Below are 20745 nucleotides of genomic sequence, written 5' to 3'. Positions count from 1 at the left end.
TGAAGTAGCAAGAGAAGGCAAGTGATGAGGACGAGGAACTGTACTTAAAAGGAGTGAATCTTAAACTTACAAGTAACTTTTAGGCAGAGCTTATGTTTGGTGATTTCCTTCTTGAGTAACCAGCGTATTGATGGAAAACCTTTGTGTCTGCATGTTTTAGACTGCAATGTGCTGTAATGACACTTTGTACAGTCAAGTTTTGGACTTGTGTTTGGGACTTAGGGATCCTGGAACAAATTCTTGCTTATACTTTTTAAAGGTAAAACCTATAGTAGTTTTTAATACGTCAGGTATTGTAGTGTAAACTTACACTGTTTGTTTCGTTCTTTTAACACGAGGATGTTAAGGGGTTGATCTATGTGCACTTCCTGATAACACAATAATGTTTTAACCTTGTCATAAATACTTAGGATGTATTAGAAACATATTTAATTCGTAATGCAGTTTAATTCAAGAATCTTGCTTTGCATTTGATTATATAGTTGGGATGCTGTCTATGAGAGAGAACTGCAAACTTTCCAAGAATATGGAGATACAGGAGAAATCTGGTGAGTTAGAAAAAATAGTGGAATTATGATTCAGAAGAGTGAGTGAGTGAGTGTGTGTGTGTGTGTGTGTGTCTTTTAAGTGTTTATCCCAAAGGAAAACAGCCTAAAATTCTTGGGAACTTTGGACTGATTCTAGCTTTAGTGGGTAGATTTAAAGAGTCTCTTCTCCGACTTTTAATGGTCCAGACTTAAATTGGATGACTATGCAGGTATCCCCCAGCTTTTTGAAAATGCACATTATGCCCCTCGGCTTTTATGAAAGACTTACATTAGTACCTGTAAGTACGTGAAAGAAATCTGAAGATTTTTACTTTAAAAAAAAAAATTTTTTTTTTAATGTTTATTTATTTTTGAGAAAGAGACAACATGAGTGGGAGAGGGGCAGAGAGAGAGGGAGACACAGAAGCTGAAGCAGGCTCCGGGCTCTGAGCTGTCAGCACGGAGCCCGACGTCGGGTTGAACTCATGAACCATGTGATCATGACCTGAACCGAAGTTGGCCACTTAACCGACTGAGCCACCCAGGTGCCTGAAGCTTTTTACTTTTGCACAAAAAGGTGAAGAACAAAACTAGCATTCACCGTTTGTCTTGCAGTGAGCCCTTAGAGAGGCAGTGCACACCCCTAGCAGCAAGAGTTGTGCTGCCAAGCTCCTTCCCCGGGAACTATACTCAGCATCCCAGCATCAAGCCGCCATAGCTTTGAACAGTGTCTGTGAGCGTCTGTGCTTTTTCTTGATTTTTTTTGTGTATCTGTTAGCAAGATGTGTCTTAAGGTATTAGGCCTAAGAGAGGTTATTTTTGGGGTCTGGGAATGCTCACAAAATTTTACCGTATAAATTACTGGTAATTGCTTCTTTGTGCCATTTTGCTGCAGGAAAGATTTCATAGCAATGTTCTACTTGCGGTTAGAGGGGGGAAACCTGCATTAGGAAGTTACTGTCATCCTGTGATTGTCCTTGTTCAAGAAGCGATGAAATTTTGAGCCATACACGAGTGTTAGTGCTGATGTAGAGAAACATTAATAAATAGCATATTGACTTCATCTATTCTATTCTATTCCATTGGGGGTGTTTTCTCCTAAGTACTAGTAGAGGTGAAGTTTAAGTAGTCACAGGTGCTACTTCTTACTTTGAACAAAGACTTACTTGAGCGTATTGAATAAGCTGCTTAAATGGAATCTAGTTGTAAACTTTGCTCTGTATTCCTCTGGTATCTGAGTAACGGATTCTCTGTTTCTAATAGGTTTGGAGAAGAGAGTATGAATCGGCTAATAAGGTGGATGCAAAAACGCGAGATTCCATTGGACGCTTCAGTGCTTGATATTGGAACTGGAAATGGTGTTTTCTTGGTTGAACTTGTTGGTACTTTTAGTATTCATGTGTTAAAGCCAAATTTTAAAATGAAACTAAAAACAAATCTTGCGAATGAGGATATTAACCATGTGAGTCTAAAGTAGCAGAGCAGTCGTAGCACCTTCTTTGAGGAGTCACATGGTACGGAAGGAGGCTGCGTGGATTGTGAGAAAGCAGGGCATCTGAGCGCTCATCTTGGCCCTTCTGGCCTTAACCTTGAGCTTCAGCAAGCCACTTTATTTCTCTGGGTGTAGGTTCTTTGCGAAAACTTTTGACTAGGTGATCTTAATTGGTTTCTTCTAGCTCAAAACTCTGGAGATATGTGTGTATGAAAGAAAGAAGCCTTTGTACATTTCTGGTAGGACATAAATACTTTATCTTACGTGAGCGTATGGTTTGAAAAGAGTATTCTGTCCGTGGAACTGAGTTTGGGCACAGGTTCTACTACTAACTAAACGATCGTTGTGTGCCTGTAGTGTGCTCATTGCTGTGGCATGTACTATGGTGGAAATGGTAATACACTCCCTCTTAGATGGCTCTACTGTCTTAATTTGTATGGGTGTACACACAATGGTGAAATTTGTTGAATGACTTGCATGGGCCAAGGCTTGTGCTGGGCACTGGCAGCCTGAAGATGTAGACCTTGTGCTTGAGTTGTTCTAGTTTAGTAGAGGATGGGTGGACACAGAAACCCTTAACACTGTAGCTTGACGTGGGCGATATTAGATAACTGTGTGTCGAAAAGAGTGATTAGCTTTGGGGACAAGGGGTAGGAAGGGTCTTGGAGGAGCTAATACCCAAGCTGGATGGAAATTGCACAGGCAGAGTGTAGTGAGTGTGGGTGGGGTGTAAGAGAGAAAATTTCAAGCAATGGAAACAATGTTTAAAGGCATGAAGGTTTGAGGGTGCGTGGGTGGCTCAGTTGGTGGAGCATGAGAACTCTTGATCTTGGGGTTGGGAGTGCGAGCCCCGTGTTGGGTGTGGAGATTGCTTAAAAAAAAAAAAAATCTCAAAAAAAGAAGACGTGAATGTTTGAAGCAGCATAGCATGTACTGGGACTGTAAATAAATTGGTACATTAGAATATAAAGTGTATGTTCGAGATGGACAGAGTTGAGGATTAAGTTAAAGGTAGGAGCCATACATGTCATGCCTAATAGGTTAGATTTTACTTTTAGGCTATGGGGAGCCATTAACATTTTACTTTTTTTTTTATTAGCAATTTTTTTTAATGTTTATTGTTGAATTTTTTTTTTTTTTTTTTAACGTTTATTTTTGAGACAGAGACAGAGCATGAACGGGGGAGGGGCAGAGAGAGAGGGAGACAGAATCAGAAGCAGGCTCCAGGCTCTGAGCCATCAGCCCAGAGCCCGACGCGGGGCTCAAACTCACGGACCATGAGATCCTGACCTGAGCTGAAGTCGGACGCTTAACCAACTGAGCCACCCAGGCGCCCCTAATGTTTATTTTTGAGTGAGAGAGAGAGAGAGAGAGAGAGAGAGAGAGAGAGAGAGAGAGCGCGCGCGCGGGGGAAGGGCAGAGAGAAAGGGAGACAGAATCTGGAGCAGGCTCCTGGCTCTGAGCAAGCTGTCAGCACAGAGCCTGACATGGGGCTTGACTCACAAACCGTGAGATCATGACCTGAGCTGAAGCCGGATGCTTAACCAACTGAGCCTCCCAGGCACCCCAACATTTTAATTTTTTTTTTTTTTAAATTTTTTTTTTTTTTAACGTTTATTTATTTTTGAGACAGAGAGAGACACAGCATGAACGGGGGAGGGGCAGAGAGAGAGGGAAACACAGAATCGGAAGCAGGCTCCAGGCTCTGAGCCATCAGCCCAGAGCCCGACGCGGGGCTTGAACTCGCGGACCGCGAGATCGTGACCTGAGCCGAAGTCGGACGCTTAACCGACTGAGCCACCCAGGCGCCCCTAATTTTTATATATTTATGTACTTTGAGAGAAGGAGTGCTAGTGGGGAAGGGGCAGAGAGGGAGGGAGAGAGAGAGTCCCAAGCAGGCTCTACACTGTCAGTGTAGAGTCTGACATGGGGCTGGATCCCACAAACTGTGAGATTGTGACCTGTGCCGAAATCAGGAATTGAACGCTTAACTGAGCTACTCAGGCGCCCCACCATTAAAATGGTTTTTTGTTTGTTTTTTGTTTTCCCCCCACCATTAAAATGTTTTAAGCAGTGGACTATGATTAGAAAAATTTATAGTAAATGTTTTTGAAACATCAGGGTGTAGCATATATGTGTTAAAGTGCACAAATCAAAAGTGTGTGGCTCAGTGAATTATCACAAAGTGAACGCACCTATGGTCACCTATGAACTATCACCCTGGTCAAGAGGTAATGTGTTATAGACTCTAGAAACTCCCCTGAACTCCCCGGCAGTCCTTTTTAAATTACTCCCTCCTTCGTTTCTAGAAGTAACCATTAATCACAAAGAATTTTAACATCAGAAGATCAGTTTGCCTGTTTCTGAATGTATGAATGGAAGACTCGGGTATATATTCTTTCTAGTGTCTTCTACACGTTCTGTGAGAGTCACTCAAGTTGCGTGTAGGAGTAGCACATTCATTTTCACTGCTGTGTGAAGTTTTTTTGTTTGTTTTTACAAGATTTTACAAACCTACACCTTTGTTTATTTACTTTTCAGTTAGTTTAGATCCTGGAGGGGTACAGCATCGCACGGAGTCTGTGGCCAATGGCTTTAGCAGGAAGGTTCCTTCGGAATTTGGCACGAATCGTGCCACTGTTTCCACGAGCACGTTACCTTCCCCCAGGTTGCTCTGCTTTTGTTTGGTTTGCCACCAGGAGTCACTGTGTTGTTCTTGGCTTTGTACACATAAGCACATCTCTTGCCTAGATAGAATTCAGTTTCATTTTGAGCATAAACACCTTCAATTTTAAGAAGAGCTGTGTTCTCCCTGTGGTTCTGGACACCCTGCCTATAGCCAGCAAAAATACCCTTGGACCACAGCCTTCCAGACATATTTGTCATTTTAGGAGTTCTGCTCCCAGCAGGCCTCCACAGCTTCCAAGATGGCGGAAAGAAAGGGCTGTATGGTATTTAATTATATTGCAGTTTTATTTATTCATTCTCTTGTTTACCTGTAGATTCTTTTGGATTTTAATGGTTTATTTGTAAAGGCTAATGATTTATCCTTTGAAACTAGTAGTTTAAGTAGATTCTTTTAGATTTTTTCACATATACAGTTGACTCTTGAATGGCATGGGTTTTTGAACTATGTAGGCCCACTCATTTGTGTTTTTTTTTTTAATAAATATATATACGGTACTGTAAATGTATTTTCCTTATAATTTTCTTTTTTTTTAAGTTTATTTATTTATTTTGAGAGAGCGAGTGAGTGCAAACATGGGAGGGGCAGAAAGAGAGGGGGAGAGAGCAGGCTCCATGCTGTCATCGTGGAGCCCGATGAGGGGCTCGAACTCATGAACCGTGAGATCATGACCTGAGCTGAAATCAAGAGCTGGATGCTTAACTGACTGAGCCACCCAGATGCCCCTCCTTATGATTTTCTTAATAACGTTTTCTTTTCTTTAGCCTACTTTATTGTAAGAATACAGTGCGTGATACGCGTACAAAATATGTGTTGACTGTTATGTTATCTGTAAGGTTTCCGGTCAACAGTAGGCTGTTAGTAAAGTTTTGTGGGAGTCAAAAGTTAAATGCGAATTTTTGACTGTGAGGGGTGTCAGCACTCCTAACCCCTGTGTTGTTCAGTGGTTAACTATATAATTATGCAGACTGTGAATAATGGCAGTTTTATTTCTTCCTTTCCAAGCCTTTATAACTTTTTTCCTCTTATTACACTGTCTATGACCTCTAGTAGAATGTTGAAAAGATGTGATAATAGAAGACTTCCTTGTCTTTTTTTCCCCCTTTCAGAGATTACTTTGAATATTTCACTGTTAGGTATGATGTTAGCTTGTAAATTTGTTATTTGTTTTGTAGATCAGTTAGTACCAGATTAAAGAAGTTTCCTCCTATTCCTCCTTTGCTAAAAGAGAGTGAGTGTGAGAGAGAGAGAGTGTGTGTGTGTTTCTCATGAATCTTGTAATTTGCCAAATGTTTTCCCTTTGTCTCTTTGAGATAATCATATGAGTTTTCTTCTTTAGGCTATTCGTGTTGGTGAATTACACTGATCATTTTCAAATGTTAAGTGCATCTCTGGAAGAAACCCAACTTGTATATATTATTGGATTCAGTTTGTTAATATTTTGTTTAGGATTTTTGCAGCTCTGTCCATGAGAAAGATTGTCTTGGTAATTTTCCTTTTTTGTAGTGTTCTTGTTAAGTTTTAGTATCAGGTTATGCCAGCGTCACTGAATAAAAATGTATTTATTGAAGGAGTTTATTAACGATTAGTGCTTTTTTTCCCCTTAAATGTTTGGTAGAGAGGTGCCTGGGTGTCTCAGTTGGTTAAGTGTCTGACTTTGGCTTGAGTCATGATCTCACGATTCATTGGTTCGAGCCTTGTGTCGGGCTCTGCAATGACAGCACAGAGCCTGCTTGGGATTCTCTCTCTTACCATCTCTCTCAGCCCCTTCCTGATTCATTCTCTCTCTCTTTCTCTCTGTCTCTCTCAAAATAAATAAGTTAAAACTTTAAAAAAAGAATTAAAAAAACGGTAGAATTCACTGGTGAAGCCACCTAGATAGGTAGTCTTTTAAGGGAAGTTACTTTCTTTTTTAATGTAAACTTATTAAATGTATTTATGTAGAAAAGTGCTCATTAAGTATATAGGTTTTACAAGATGAACCCTTTGTGTAACTCACCAACCTGATCAAGAAATAAAACATTGTTAGCTCCATAGAAGTAGCCCCTTTGTGCACCTTACCCCCATTCCTTTCTAAAGTTAACCACTATTTTGATGTCTATCATCATATGTTAGGCTGCTTTTGAGATTAGCTGTACTGGTTTCTCATTGTGGTTTGAATTAGCATTTCCCTAATAACTAAGGATGTTGAGCACCTTTTCACATACTTACTTGCCATTCGCGTATCTTTGGTGAAATGGGTGCCACATTTTTGGCCTATTTTTAAATTGGGTTGTTTGTTTACTTACTGTTAAGATTTGAGGATTCTTTATGTAATCTGGATATATGTTCTTTGCCAGGTAGGTGGTTTCTAAGTGTTTTCTCCAATTCTTTGGCTTCTTTCTTTATTCTTTTTTTAACGTTTTAATTTTTTTGAGAGAGAGAGAGAGAGAGAGACACGGATAGAGGCAGAGAGAGAGAGGGAGACACAGAATCTGAAGCAGGCTCCAGGTTCTGGGCTGTCAGCTCAGAGCCCGATGTAGGACTCGAACCCATGAATGCGAGATCATGACCTGAGCCGAAGACGGATGCTCAACTGACAGAGTCACCCAGGCGCCCCTTTTTGTTATTCTCTTAATAGTATCTTCGGAAGGGCAGGAGTTCTTGATTTTGATGAAGCTTAAAAAAAAGTTTATTAACTTTTTTCTCATGGATTGCTTTTGTTGTCATAATAAAGAACTTTTTGCCTAACCCAGGGTCACACAGATATTCTCCTATGTTGTCTTCTGAAAGTTTAAAGTTTTACCTCTTATGTTTAGATCTGTGATTCTTTTGGAGTTAATTTTTCTGTAAGGCTTGAGATACTGGTTGAAGTTCATTTTCTCTGGCATATGATTGTTGAATTGTTTCATCCATCAGTTTTTGAAAAAATTATCCTTTGTCCATTACATTGAGTTTTACCTGTTGTTGGCATGATGTAAATGGTAATACGGTTATGCGCTTTATTTTTTTTGATCTGGCTTCTGCTGAACTTGGATTTGTGAGGTTCCTCTTTTCAGACATGGCTTTCAGTATTTCACTGTTCATTTCATTGTACTCTATGAAAATACCACAATTTAATTATTTAGTCATTCATTCATTTATACATTCATTTTCCCGTAGATGGAGAAACATTTGGGCTGTTTCTAGTACTGGATTATTACCAATACTGATAAACAGTTTTCCAAAATGGTTGTACTAGTTTATGCTCCTACTGGAGTGTGTGAGAAGTCCATTCTTGCGAGCACCTGGTCTTGTCAGTGATTATACAATTATGATTACGACATAACAGTGATTATGAAATTATACGATTTCAGTGATTCTCGGGGGTGTGTAGTGGTATCTCATTGTTTTATTATTTCCTGGTGACTAGAGATGTTGAGCATCTTTTCATACGCGTTTTGGCCATTTGGCTATTCTTTCTGGTGAAATGCCTGTTTAAGTTTTTTGCTTATGTTAAAATTGAGGTGCCTGTGATTTTCTTATTGATTTGTAGGAGTTCTTTATATATTTTGGGCATGTGATCGTTGTATTGCCAATATCTTCATCTAGTGCATCTAGTTTAATATATAATTTAATACATTATTAGTGTTTTTGAATATTGTGTATTAAACCTTGCCCACCCAGCGTCATAAAGATATTTTCCTGTGTGTTCTTCTAAAAGCTTTATTGTTTTCTTCACATTTAGGTTCTGATCAATTGTTGTATATGTTGTGAGGTGAAGGTTGAGGTTTATTTTTTTCCTCGTGATTATCCAGGTAACCCAGCACCATGTATTGAAATGTCCATCCTTTCCCCCCGGCAGTTCTGTTATAAGCCATTTAGTGGTGTGTGCTTGGGTCTGTTGCTGGATCCTCTGTTTTATTCCTTTGAGACTGTTTGCTTATATGCCAGTGCCTTGCTGTCCTGATTTCATGTTTGGTTGATGTCAATTCTCCAACACTGATCTCTTTTCCATTGTTGTCTTGGCTGTTGTTAGTTAGCTTTTTCCATATTCATTTAAATTTTAGAATAATCTTGTCACTTCAGGAAAAAAAAGAACACCTGGCATTTTGATTAGGGTTGCACTGAATTTACAGATTAATTCAGGGAGGATGCATATTTATTTAAAGTTTAAACTCATTACCTTTTGGGGGGAAAAAAAATCATAGGATTTTGATTAGGATTGCATTGAATTTGGGGAGGATTTAGACCTTAACAGTATTGAATCTCTGAATCCACAAGCATGATATGTTCCTCCATTTATTTAGCTGTTTATATTCTACCAGTAATATTTTGTAGTTTTCTCTGTAGGGGTCTTCCATATCTTTTCTTGGCTTGATCCTTAGATGTTTGTTGTTGCAGTTGTTATTGTTATGCTTGTAAAATGTATTTTCTAATAGTTCATTGCTAGGAAATAGAAACAAAATGACAAGTTTTTCTATTAATTTTGTATCCAGTAATTCAGAAATTAATTCCAATAGTTTATTTATAGATTCTTTTTGATTTTCTCAAATATAGTAATGTAATATAGTTTTATTTCTTTAATTCCAACTTTGATGTCTTGTTTATTGAAATGCTATGTAGTCTGTTTATTTCTTTATTTGAGAGGGCGCGCACTCAAGTGGGGGAGTGGCAGAGACAGAGAGAGGGAGAGAGAATCCCAAGCAGGCTCTGCACTGCCAGCGGAGAGCCTGATGGGGGGGCTCGATCACATGAACCATGAGATCATGACCTGAGCTGAAATCAAGGGTCGGACACTTAACCGACTGAGCCACTGAGGCGCCTGAAATGCTGTGTGCTCTTGTATACATTGTTGAATAGAAATGAATAGAACGAAGGCAGGTAGCCTTGTTAACACTGCCTAGTATAAGAGAAAAGCTTCTATTTTTCACTATTAAATGTGATGTCAGCTATAGGTTTTCATAGATGGTCTTTATCAGATTGAGGGTGTTCCTTTATATTCCTAGTTTTTAATCATGAATGGGGGTTGAATTTGATCAGCTGCTTTCTTTGATATCCACTGTGATGATTAGAGGATTTTTCTTCTTGATTCTGTTAATGTTGAATTGATTGATTTGGGGGAGACGGTGTCTTTATTTTTTTTGACATTTTTATCGAAATAATTTTGGGGATTGATTGTTCATTTTTTAAAAATGTTTATTTTTGAGAGAGAGACCGAGAGAGAGAGAGAGAGAGAGAGTATGAGCTGAAGAGGGGCAGAGAGAGGGAGACACAGAATCTGAAACAGGCTCCAGGCTCTGAGCTGTCAGCACAGAGCCCGACGCGGGGCTCGAATTCACAAACCGCGAGATCGTGACCTGAGCGGAAGTCGGACGTTTAACGTTTAACCGACTAAGCCACCCAGGCGCCCCTCCTGTGGGTCTTTTTCTAATATCAGTTTTTCCCCCTTGGTTTCTGGTCATTTGTTATTTCCTTGAATGTCTGCCTATTTTCTTCCGAGTACCAGAAACCAAATGTGAAGAATGTTGGAGATAGTTTGAGGTTTTGGATGACTGTTCTAAAAACCTAAAACGTCTATATATGATATTTTTATAAGTGCTGTTATAAGAACAAACACACATGGGAGAAGAGGGAACTGGTAGGAGTCAATTATTAATAGAATTATCCTGGGTTCCTGATGGGGAAGGAATTGAGGGAAAGTGGGAGAAAATGAAGATCTCGAAGAGTATGGAGTGAGACAGCTTTAAGAGTAGAAGATTGGTGTCATTTGCAATAACGTAGATGGAACTAGAAGGTATTATGCTATTAGTCAGAGAAAGACAAATGTCAAATGACTTCACTCATAGGAGGACTTTAAGATACAAAACAGGTGAACATAAGAGAAGGGGAGCAAAAATAATATAAAAACAGGGAGGGGGCAAAACATAAGAGACTTAAATATGGAGAACAAACAGAGGGTTCCTGGAGAGGGTGTAGGAGGGGGGATGGGCTACCTGGGTCAGGGGCATTAAGGAATCTACTCCTGAAATCATTGTTGCACTATATGCTAACTTGGATGTAAATTAAAAAGCTAAATGAAGACTGAAAAAAAAAACCCCAAAAAACAAAAACAAAACAAACAAAAAGAGTAGGAGGTTGGCATCAAAGACCTTTAGATTAAAAAGAAAAATAGTCAAAGGTAGCAAAATTCTGTGCAAAACAATCAACATGTTACTAGAGTTTAGGAATCAGTCACTTAGTGTTGAAAAGTCTAGGGAATCTTAATGGATGGTGTTGGCATATGTTAAGTTTTGAAGGAAAGAAATTGTGTAAATATTGAAGAGCAGGAAGAGAATTTTAGACTACACTGTACTTTTCAGCTGCTTTTCTCCAAGTTTCCTTTGAAATGACCTTGAGTCTGATTGTTCTAAAAATGTTCAGCATAGTGTTAGGGGTGGGGGTGAGGAACAGACGCCATCATACTTTTCCCATAAGCTCTCACACCCTAGGTGGATTCATATGGCTAGGAAGCAGTGGGACTACAGCTTTAGGCTCAAAACTCTCAGATCCAGTGAGCCTTCATTCTTTGAGAATATTAATACCTGCCCTCACATGTGTTTTGTAAACATTTCAAAAACAAAAAAGTACATGTGTAAGGTGTTGAATAATCACATGGCTGGATGTAGAATTGCATAATTTATAATCACACTCGAAGGAAAATTTTTCAAGAATTTACTACGTACGCATTTTATTTATTTGTATAACTTAATTGTGTTAAGTAAAATTAATGACAGATTTATGTGTGAATTAGAGCATATCCACATCAGAAGTTAATGTTACATTTTTCTGCTTGAGGGTAAAAATATCATATGTACATTCTCATGATCTTTGAGAGAATGAATTTTCTTTTGAAATTGAAATCAAATACTGTAAAAACAGATGAATTGTCATTTGATGTAAATTCAGACTCTTAGTTTCTATTTAGATCTACAATAAAATTTAAACAGTGTAGATTATTGGATAGTATATGTCACTTGATCTATTAAAACAGTCCCGGTCCTAAAGGAATATTATAATTCATAAGCAAAGCAGTATGTTAAAACTTCATTTTAAACTAAAGTATAAAATTGTTTCTCTGTCTCTAGGCAAAATTTGGATTTTCTAATATTACTGGAATTGATTACTCTCCTTCTGCAATACAGCTTTCTGGAAGTATTATAGAGAAAGAAGGTTTATCTAACATTAAGTTGAAGGTAACTATTATATTACTATAACTTATTTGTAATAAAAGTTACAAAGTTTAAACATTTCTAAAATATATTTGTTGACAATATCTTTTGAACTCATAAATTGAGGGTTCATTATAAATCCAAATTGAAACATTTTTAAGTAACTATTAAAATTTTGAGTCTAGTCAGCTTGGGGAAGTGATTTTCTCTTCTTTCTTGTGTGCAATTGTGTTCTTTCATGTCTGCAAACGCAAATCATAGCTAACTTTGGATTACCTAGATCAAAAAACTTGATTTTGCCTATTTTATGCTTTTGCCTGGATAGCTAATAGTCCTTCATTTAGTCTGAAATGAAACTTTGAGTTTCCATTTCTGTTACTGCTACTACCATTCACCTCTTGTACTAACCCCAAACCCGAGGAGTTATCCTTGATTCTTCTCTCTCCTTTAAGTGTGGCTTCTAATTCTCTTGGTTTTATCTTCAGAGTCTATCAGGCAGGTGACCATTCCTTGCTATCTCCACCGTTCTCTCCTGAGTCCAGGCTCCATCGTTTCTTGCCTGTGTGGCTACAGTGGCCTCTTACTTGGCCTCTCCGTTGCCGCTCTTGCCACGCCACCGTCCACGACCACAGGTCAAGCGGAGTGATCTTTTAAAATACCAGCTCGTGTCGCTGCTTTGCTCACAAGTCTCTAAGGGCTTCCCCATCTCATTGAGAGTGGAATCTGAACCCCCCACCGCGCCTCGTGAAGCCCCTCGTTTCTGACCTCTTTTCCTTTTCATCACCTGTGTTCCAGTCATGCTGGCTTGCTCTCTGCTCCTGAAACATGTCTAGTCTGTTCTTTTCCGGTCTTTACACCTTCTGCTCTCTGCCTAGAATATTCTTGTCTCAGATCTTAGCTTACGTGGCTCATTCTCATCAGTCAGATCTGTGCTCCAATATCACCTTCTTGGGTCTTTCTTTACTGCGTTTTCCAAACCATTTCTCTTTCTAGTCGCTCACTGTCTTCATCATTCTGTTTTTATTGTCTTCATGCCACTTTATCTAGAATTATTTGTTCAGTTCATTTACTTGTCTGTTTCTTTAGAGAACATAAGATATCGCTTCTCGGCCTTTTGGCTAAGATCGGATGTAGAGAACGTAAGATGTGTTCTCATCCAGGGTCCCTTTTCTTTTTCGTTTACTGTTATGTTCCCAGTGACTGGAAAGTCCCTGAAGAGAACAGGTGTTCACGAAATACTTACTGAATAAATGAGTACTTTTATACAGACATTTCGGATAGGAGCTTCTCTAAACTTAGCTCGTAGGAATGGTAGTCATTTTTTGCTTCAGGGATCCCGAATACTTTGGTGTGAGGGAGGAGGGGAAAAAAACCCATGTTCAGACGCAAGGAAACAAAATCCACATTTTAAAATCAGAGTGTTTTCGGTAACATGCTATTTATGGTTCCTGCATTAAGTTTGTGTGAATAATCATGAGGTGATTACTTTTTCAAAGCAGCTTTTCAGAATTAAGTCCGCTGGCCAATTATTGTGACTATTCAGTGAAGCCGAGGCAGGTCACCACGTCAGACGCTCCTCACGTGTTCAGAGGCGATGGCGAATGAGTGTGCTGTGCTCGTGTAGGACTTTCACAACCCAAAGCGCACACTTATCAAGTGAAGTCACTGCAATGTAAAGAGTCACTTAATTCCTTAAGCTTCAAGCCGTTCCTTACATCCATTCGTTCCTTTGTGAGCTGCTGAGTCAGGGCCACAGAACTTCTGATTTACCAAGTTTACATCACACAGCTAGTAATATCAGCCAAAAGGCATCTTCCTTCTAATGACCCGTTTGAGTGCCACATACTTTTTGTCATCTTTAAGAATGTGTCAAATATTTTTTTTTTTTTACGTTTATTTATTTTGAGAGAGAGAGAGAGCACGCGAGAGCGCACTCATGTGCCTGCACGTGAGGGGAAGGGGGAAGGGGCAAAGAGAGAGAGAGAGGGAGAGGGAGAGAGAGAGAATCCCAAGCGGGCTCTGCACTGACAGTGCAGGGCTCGAACTCACGAACTGTGAGATCATGACCTGAGCCGAAATCAAGAGTTGGATGCTTCACCGACTGAGCCACCCAGGTGCCCCCCAATATTCTGCTTTTTGACAGAAATAACTTTCTCATCAGCCAGGCTTGCGAGCTTCGTTAATGTGCTGGTGTTATTAGGCAGTACACCTGGCTTTGATTTGTTTCCAAATTTGTAGAGATTTGGAATGTCCAGGAAACACTTGTCAGTCTCTCTTACCAATCTTAGCTTTAATGGTCTTGGAATGACGCGCATAAAAGTTAGCTATAAAGTTGGAAGTATGCTTATTGTATGTAAAATGCCATCATAATTAATTGGTCCTTTTAGCTATGACCTTTTACAGATTGTCACTTAGATTCAGTAAAAACTGTATGTTAATCGTTCTCACAAAGACGTTGATTTTTAATATAGGTAGAAGACTTTTTGCATCTTTCCACAGAGCTGTCTGGATTTCATATTTGTGTTGACAAGGGGACTTTTGATGCCATAAGCCTTAATCCTGACAGTGCAATCGAGAAGAGGAAGCAATATGTGAAATCCCTCTCCAGGGTGTTGAACGTCAAAGGCTTTTTCCTAATAACCTCATGTAATTGGACCAAGGAAGAGTTGCTAAACGAATTCAGTGAAGGTAAATGGTCACCTGTTGTTTAAACGTGTGCTTACCTCAGGTTTAACGTACTCAAATAGGTTTTCTTTCGCTTGGCGTTTGAGGGCTTTACTTTTCCATTTGTGGGAATTGCCTGCTTCTCTTCTCTTTTAACTGTATACGCAAAGGACAAAGAAATAATACCCAGAGACCCAGAGTCCTTTCCAAAATTTTCCAAGAAATCCTGGCAGTTGGGTGCTGTGCTAACATGAGCCTGTGAAACCTCAGTTCCTTGATTAAGCTGCGTACTCTCTTACTTAGAGACTCGGACAGAGAGCATGCGTACCGTGCCCGGCTCCATTGTACTCGTGTTCTGGGAGCCGGTGATGCACAAATGCAAGCAGTATTTTGTAAACATCTTACGTGGTGAGAGTTTTCACTCTGTACATACTTTCTTTGTCTTGCTAATGGTCATTCAGGTATTTAGGATTTATCTTCTTTTCAGCTTACGTAGAACAATTATTTTCAACGTGGCACAGAAACAAAAGGTAGGGACTTTGTAGTAGAAATATGACCTGTGAACTCTTGGGGAAATCTCTTCCTTTTCCATGGTTTTGGTTCCCAGACAGGAACCTTTTTCGCCCCATTAGGGAAGTATAATTAGTACCGTGTCTACCAAGTGGGGATCTTGTGAGAATCGAGAATCTATAACCTATACACAAATATTTTGAGAGCTTTGGCAGACTGTTCCTTGAATATCTTAAGGAATATATTACCTGCCAATTTATTCATGCAGCGCACAGGTGCTTCTGGGAAAGTACCTTGAGAATCCAGAACTAGTGTTTGCTTGTTTTTTTTTTTTCACAGTCCCTTTTTCAGATTAGTATGGCGTTTTTTAAAGAAATGAGAGGAACTTTTAGGATGGAATATTAATAATAAATGCTACGCTACTAAATTTTTGTTAAATTTGAACCTCGGTTGTCCCAAGCTAATGGGAAATGAATTTATAACTGTTTTGCATGCACTTTATCTTAGAGTTTGTTTTCTTTTTTGGTAGTAAGGGAATAGGCGGTGGGAGGGAGCACGGTTAACACGTGTCTTTTTGTGCGCATTCAGTGACTTTGGCACGTTATATAATGTAAAACCTGAAGTGTTTGAGGCTTGAAATGTGAGCTTGTGGTTTCATGACTACTGCCTCTGGAAAACAAGAATTATAGGTGATTTATTGTCCTGTACTTCGTGCCATTAATTTTACTATCTTCCATGTTAAATTTGTTTCCTTTAGAACTGTTGAGGCCCCGTCTCCATAGTCTTTCCCAGTTCCAGAAGCTTGACAGTTTTAATAAATGCTCGAAGTTAACACTGTGTAGGGCAAGTTTCTTTCCCGGTTCTTAAATACAGGTGTTCTCTTTTACCCCTGGAACCACCAGACAAAAACATATTTGTCTGTCTTTGATAATGAGGAACAGACTTGAGCCTGGTAAAGGGTCCTTAAAATCGTGTCTGTGTCTGAGAACCACTTTAACTTATGTTCAGTTTTAGAGCTTAATACAGAATTTAAATAAGCAAAATGTTACAACAGGAAATGTTAAATATGTACAATTGAAGACGTTTTTAGCCATGTGTCTCTGAGAATATGGTGTTTGGAGTTGGGCACCGAACACTCACAGAATACGTGCATCACTGCTGAGGGTCTTGGCAGTAGCTTCTCAAGATTGGCTCCCATGGTCCCTTTTGCGTAGAATGAAGCTTGCTTTACCGGTCTTGAAAGACTTTTTGCTTCTTTCCTTATCTGAAACATAAATGTTCATAAAACTGTTGAAATCTTGTACTTTTCCTTTACAGCCATGTCTATATAAACATTTTATGTTGTCATTTGTTTTGGTGAGGATTACCGGAATCATTTGCCAGATATTGGGGTGTTCTAATTTGATGTCCAAGGAGCTGGACTTTCTTAAAACTACTGAATTAAAAACAGTCCCGAAAACCTATTTTACCATAAAAGTAATCTAAATTCGTTATGAGAAAGATTGAAAAATGTCAATAACCCCAACACATAAGCATATAGATTAAAATAACTAAAAGTGGGGTGCCTGGGTGGCTCAGTCGGTTGAGCTTCTGACTCTTGATTTTGGCTCGGGTCACGATCCCGAGCCCCACGTCGGGCTCCACATTGAGAGCGAAGCCTGCTTAAGATTCTTTCCCTCTGCCTCCCCCCCTCCCCGCCACGTGCACTCACGCGTGCTTTCTCTCCTAAATTAAAAACAAAAACAAAACAACAACAACAAAACTAAAAGCATTTGTTACCTATCACTGGAATACAACCACTTTTTAAGATTTTGGTGCATTATCTATTAAAATGTAATCAATTCTGTATAGTTTAAGGAGTTAAAAGATTAGTCCTGGAAAATTCACACAGACCTCTCCATTTTCTCCAAATTTTTATTATGAAGTATTTTAAGCCTGTGTAAAATTTCAGAAAACAGATAGATTTTGTGCCTGTATATCCAGCACAGTGGCTCCATTTAGAGGCCTGTCCTTCTTTGGAAAAGCTTTCTTATGATCAGTTTTAATGAGCATTTTAATATATGGTCATTTGTTAAAATTTGGTGCAGTTTGATTAAGAATGTGAGTTAGAATGCACAATTAAACCAAGTACAAGAGGCCAGTTGATGCAATAATATATATCCTGTTATATTTTTTCTGTTTATCAGAGCTATTTCAGCTGCAGTTCGAAAATGTGGACACCACCCTTTCCTAGGGAAAAAAAAAAATCGACCCTCCAAACTAATAGACCTATCACTGAAGGAAAACCCTGGTTTAACTTCCCAGCCTTGTTTGTCCTGGTTTAAAATCATAAAATGTTAAATTTCCATTTTTTAAAAATGTTTATTTTTGAGAGAGAGAGAGAGAGCATGAGCAGGGGAGGGGCAGAGAGCGAGGGAGACACAGAATCCGAAGCAGGCTACAGGCTCTGAGCTGTCAGCACAGAGCCCGAATGGGGCTCGAACTCACAGACCATGAGACCTGAGCTGAAGTCAGGCCTTAACCAACTGAGCCACCCAGGCGCCCCCAAATGTTAAATTTCCATTTTATTTTGTAGTTCAGGAAAATGCCACGTTACCTCATTTTGATCTTTACAAAATCACTATGAGGTAGGTAGGGGCACTGGCATGTGTAACCTCCTTGCTTTGAAAAGGAGGATCCTGGTAGCCTATCTTTCACCTTGTAAAGTGGTCGAGCTGGGACTTGAACCCCTGACTTTTGAATCCATGTTAATTTAAAAACCACACGGTGCTTCCTTGAAAATTCCTTCTTCCTTTTCTTCCCAGATTCTTAGTTCAGTTTGGGTCTTGATCTTTGGTTACATATTCTTTTTGTTGTGGTAAAGCGCGTAGAAGGTAAGATTCTCCATATAACCCTTTTAAAGTGTACTGCTCTGTGACATTGAGTGAGTACGTTGCCATTGTTGTTCAGCCATCACCGCCCTCCACCTCCAGAACTTTTTCATCGTCTACAAACGCCTTTTCACTTCCATGTTGTTTGACCCTTCGGTGTTAAATACTTCGGCGTGTGTGGTGTGGGTTAAGTCGCTACGGAGGAAGCTCCCAGAACCGTTCCCCGCTACCTGGGATCGTCTCCGCACACGGTGGCTCCTTCCTGCGAGGTGCCGCGGTAGACGGAGGGAGATACAGAGTCTGAGAGAGAAGAGACCAGAAGTGGGGGAAGGGAGGGAGGAGGGAAAGCCTCTTTCCTGCCGGTTGACTTCGGTCTTGCCTGCTGCTTGCTCAGTTTAAAGCGTCAGTGGGGACGCACGCAGGGGGATTGAAAATTTACTATGTGAAATTCAGTCACGACTTGGAGTCTGGAATCATAGTTTCGCGAAAGGTTCGCAGGTACCTCGTTAATACAGACTTCCCTTCGCTGTGGGACTCAGCCCCTATTAAAAATATTTTAATCTTGTCTGACAGGGTTTGAACTTTTTGAAGAGCTGCCAACACCCACGTTCAGCTTTGGAGGCAGATCTGGAAACAGTGTAACAGCTTTGGTTTTCCAAAAAACGTGAGACTTTTCACTGGACAAATTCAGTTAGCTTTGTTACGAAGCTCCACATCAAAGTAGCCCTGACACAGAAAATGCACGTGCAAATACGTGCTTAGTAAGTACCGCAGGATGTGCACGTGTTGAATGGATGCAAAGGGTCGGTAAAGATACGCGCTCACGGGGGTGGTTGAGTTTTAGAGACCAACCGAGAATCATGTCAGGTTTTCTTTTGTACTTGGAATGTAAATCTTTTTCTCTTCGATTAAAACTTTTCTGTAACTGCTGAACAGTTAAAAACTTTAAAGCAGTAAATGAATTTCCAGAAAGCACGTGCTCTTGGTTTTTATGCCTTGGTGAGGTCGAATCGAATGGAACTGCTTGTTCAGATTGGGTGAAACGACTCCAGGGCCCGGGTCATAAACACCAGCCTTCTTCGTGTTTTATTAGACTGTTTGTGAAACATCATAGGTATACTTATGTTTGGGGTTGAATGGTGGTTATTTAAAAAAAAAATTATTTAATACCCGGGAAAGTCCCCTAGTTTTCGTGTATACAATTAAAGTCAGATAAATGTGTGAGTTGATCAGGAAATATTTATTGAGCTTGTTTGTTGCCGCCAATGGGCTTTGCTTTTTTTTTTTTTTTTTTTTTTTTTTTACCCGCTTTGAGGGAAAAACAGGAAGTAGAAAAGACAACTAACAGATACTGTTATCTGCTGGCTCCGTGTTAAGTTACGTTACGTTAAGTTACATTATCGTATTAAATCAGCGAATCCTCCCGATACCTTCTGAAGGTGTGTGTAACTTACGCCTGTCTCCACTGGAAGGACCAGTACCGGGTGGAGCCGGGATTCTTTGGGTCTGACTGTTCCCCTGGCCGTTCCCCCGGCATATTCTGATTCCCAGGTGCTAAGTAAGTCTCTGCCTTAATGGCAGTTGCGGTTCAGTGAGGGAACCAGGACTGGTCTGGAGAAGACGCTGCCAGGGAAGTTAAGTAGGATTTTCAGGAGCTCTGACCCTCCTTTCTGGTGCCCGTGTTGGTCTGTGGGCCGGAGCCGGCGAGCCGGTCCGTCCTTCGTCACTTTCCCCCACCTCCCTTTTGTCGTGACAGACCCTTCTGCGAAGGGGGTTGTGAGCTGGATGTGTACCTAGAAGCCCCCGGGGACGCGGGGACAAAGATGTTCCAGTTAGGGCTGGTTAGCAAGAGAAACAGTGTATTTATTAACGTTTTTGAGACGGTAACGTGACCACGTGACGCCATCGTTGCATTTGGGCTAATACTTTAATACGGGAGCCGCTACACAAATTTGAAAGCGACACAGTTTTTGATGATTTTCAGCTATTTGGGTCTGTGGGGTTTTTGTTTGTTTGGCGCATGTTCATCCGGTAACGAGCGAGTCTGGCGTCACAACCCTGTCTCTCTTTATTTTGTCCCTGAGTGGGGTGGGGGCGGGGTGGAGGGCCGAGGGGTTTGGTTTAGATCCACGTTCACCAGCCGTTAAGGTTGCTACCTGCCCGGCACGAGATAACCGCAGACATTTACATAAGCTTTCAACACAAATCCGATTGTTTGAAAAGCTCTCATTTTTAACCAGAGTGGCTGAGAAGTTCCTTCAAAATGTATGTGATTTAAACTTGTGAAAAACTCGTGTTGATTTTACAAACTAGGCATGGCACCTTAACCCACGGAAACATGGTTTATCATTTACCAAGGAGGTTTGGTCTTTGTTGTGTTTTCGTATTACTCTTTCTTGATGTCAGATGTGACAGTAGGACGGAAGCACTTTTTCAGAATTTTGCGTGGCTACGTGTGCTGTTTTAAAGCACTGCTCTGACAGACTGGGCTCTCCGTGCCGCCAGACGGAGACATGGGGTTTGATTCACTGATCAAACCCACCGAGCGGGTCTCCGTTGAAAAGCTCCTCGAGTCACCCTCGGTTGGGGGCGGCGGTGGTGGTGGTACGTCCCATTTGCAAAGATGAAGCGTTTGGGGGGGACCTTGGAGCTGTTGCTAAGGTTAGGAGAAGGGATTTGTCATCTCTCCCTGTCAGCGAATCATGCCGGAAGCCAGCCCCCCAGAGATTGCAGTGAGAACAAATGGAAGGTACCAGAATGCTAACAGTCAATTCGTGTTTCCAAATAATACCACACTTCAAAAACCAGACCCGCAGGTGCCCCCAAG

At 40.3% G+C, this 20745-nt stretch overlaps 1 protein-coding gene and 1 pseudogene across 5 annotated transcripts in view; one reads left to right on the top strand and one right to left on the bottom strand.

The window, feature by feature from the left end:
* Window positions 1–20745, top strand: part of EEF1AKMT2 (EEF1A lysine methyltransferase 2) — a 71069-nt gene that overhangs the window by 734 nt on the left and 49590 nt on the right. For 3 of the 5 annotated variants that reach the window (XM_086681121.1, XM_086681120.1, XM_086681118.1), the window contains exons 2-5: window positions 483–548; window positions 1791–1905; window positions 11791–11898; window positions 14346–14562. In XM_086681121.1, coding sequence (XP_086537247.1) covers window positions 483–548; window positions 1791–1905; window positions 11791–11898; window positions 14346–14562 — 506 coding nt within the window. Of the gene's footprint in view, window positions 1–482; window positions 549–1790; window positions 1906–11790; window positions 11899–14345; window positions 14563–17234; window positions 17407–18491; window positions 18894–20745 lie in introns of those variants that run through there. The other 2 variants (XM_025917723.2, XM_086681119.1) reach the window with 2 other exon arrangements.
* LOC112854261 (large ribosomal subunit protein eL33 pseudogene) lies at window positions 4469–4945 on the bottom strand (annotated as a pseudogene).

Source organism: Puma concolor, chromosome D2, assembly GCF_028749965.1.
Source record: "Puma concolor isolate L17-30 chromosome D2, mPumCon1.1.hap2, whole genome shotgun sequence".
Taxonomy (NCBI): Eukaryota; Metazoa; Chordata; class Mammalia; order Carnivora; family Felidae; genus Puma; species Puma concolor.
Note: the sequence above shows the minus strand (reverse complement) of the source record. Positions and strands in the feature narration are given on the sequence as shown.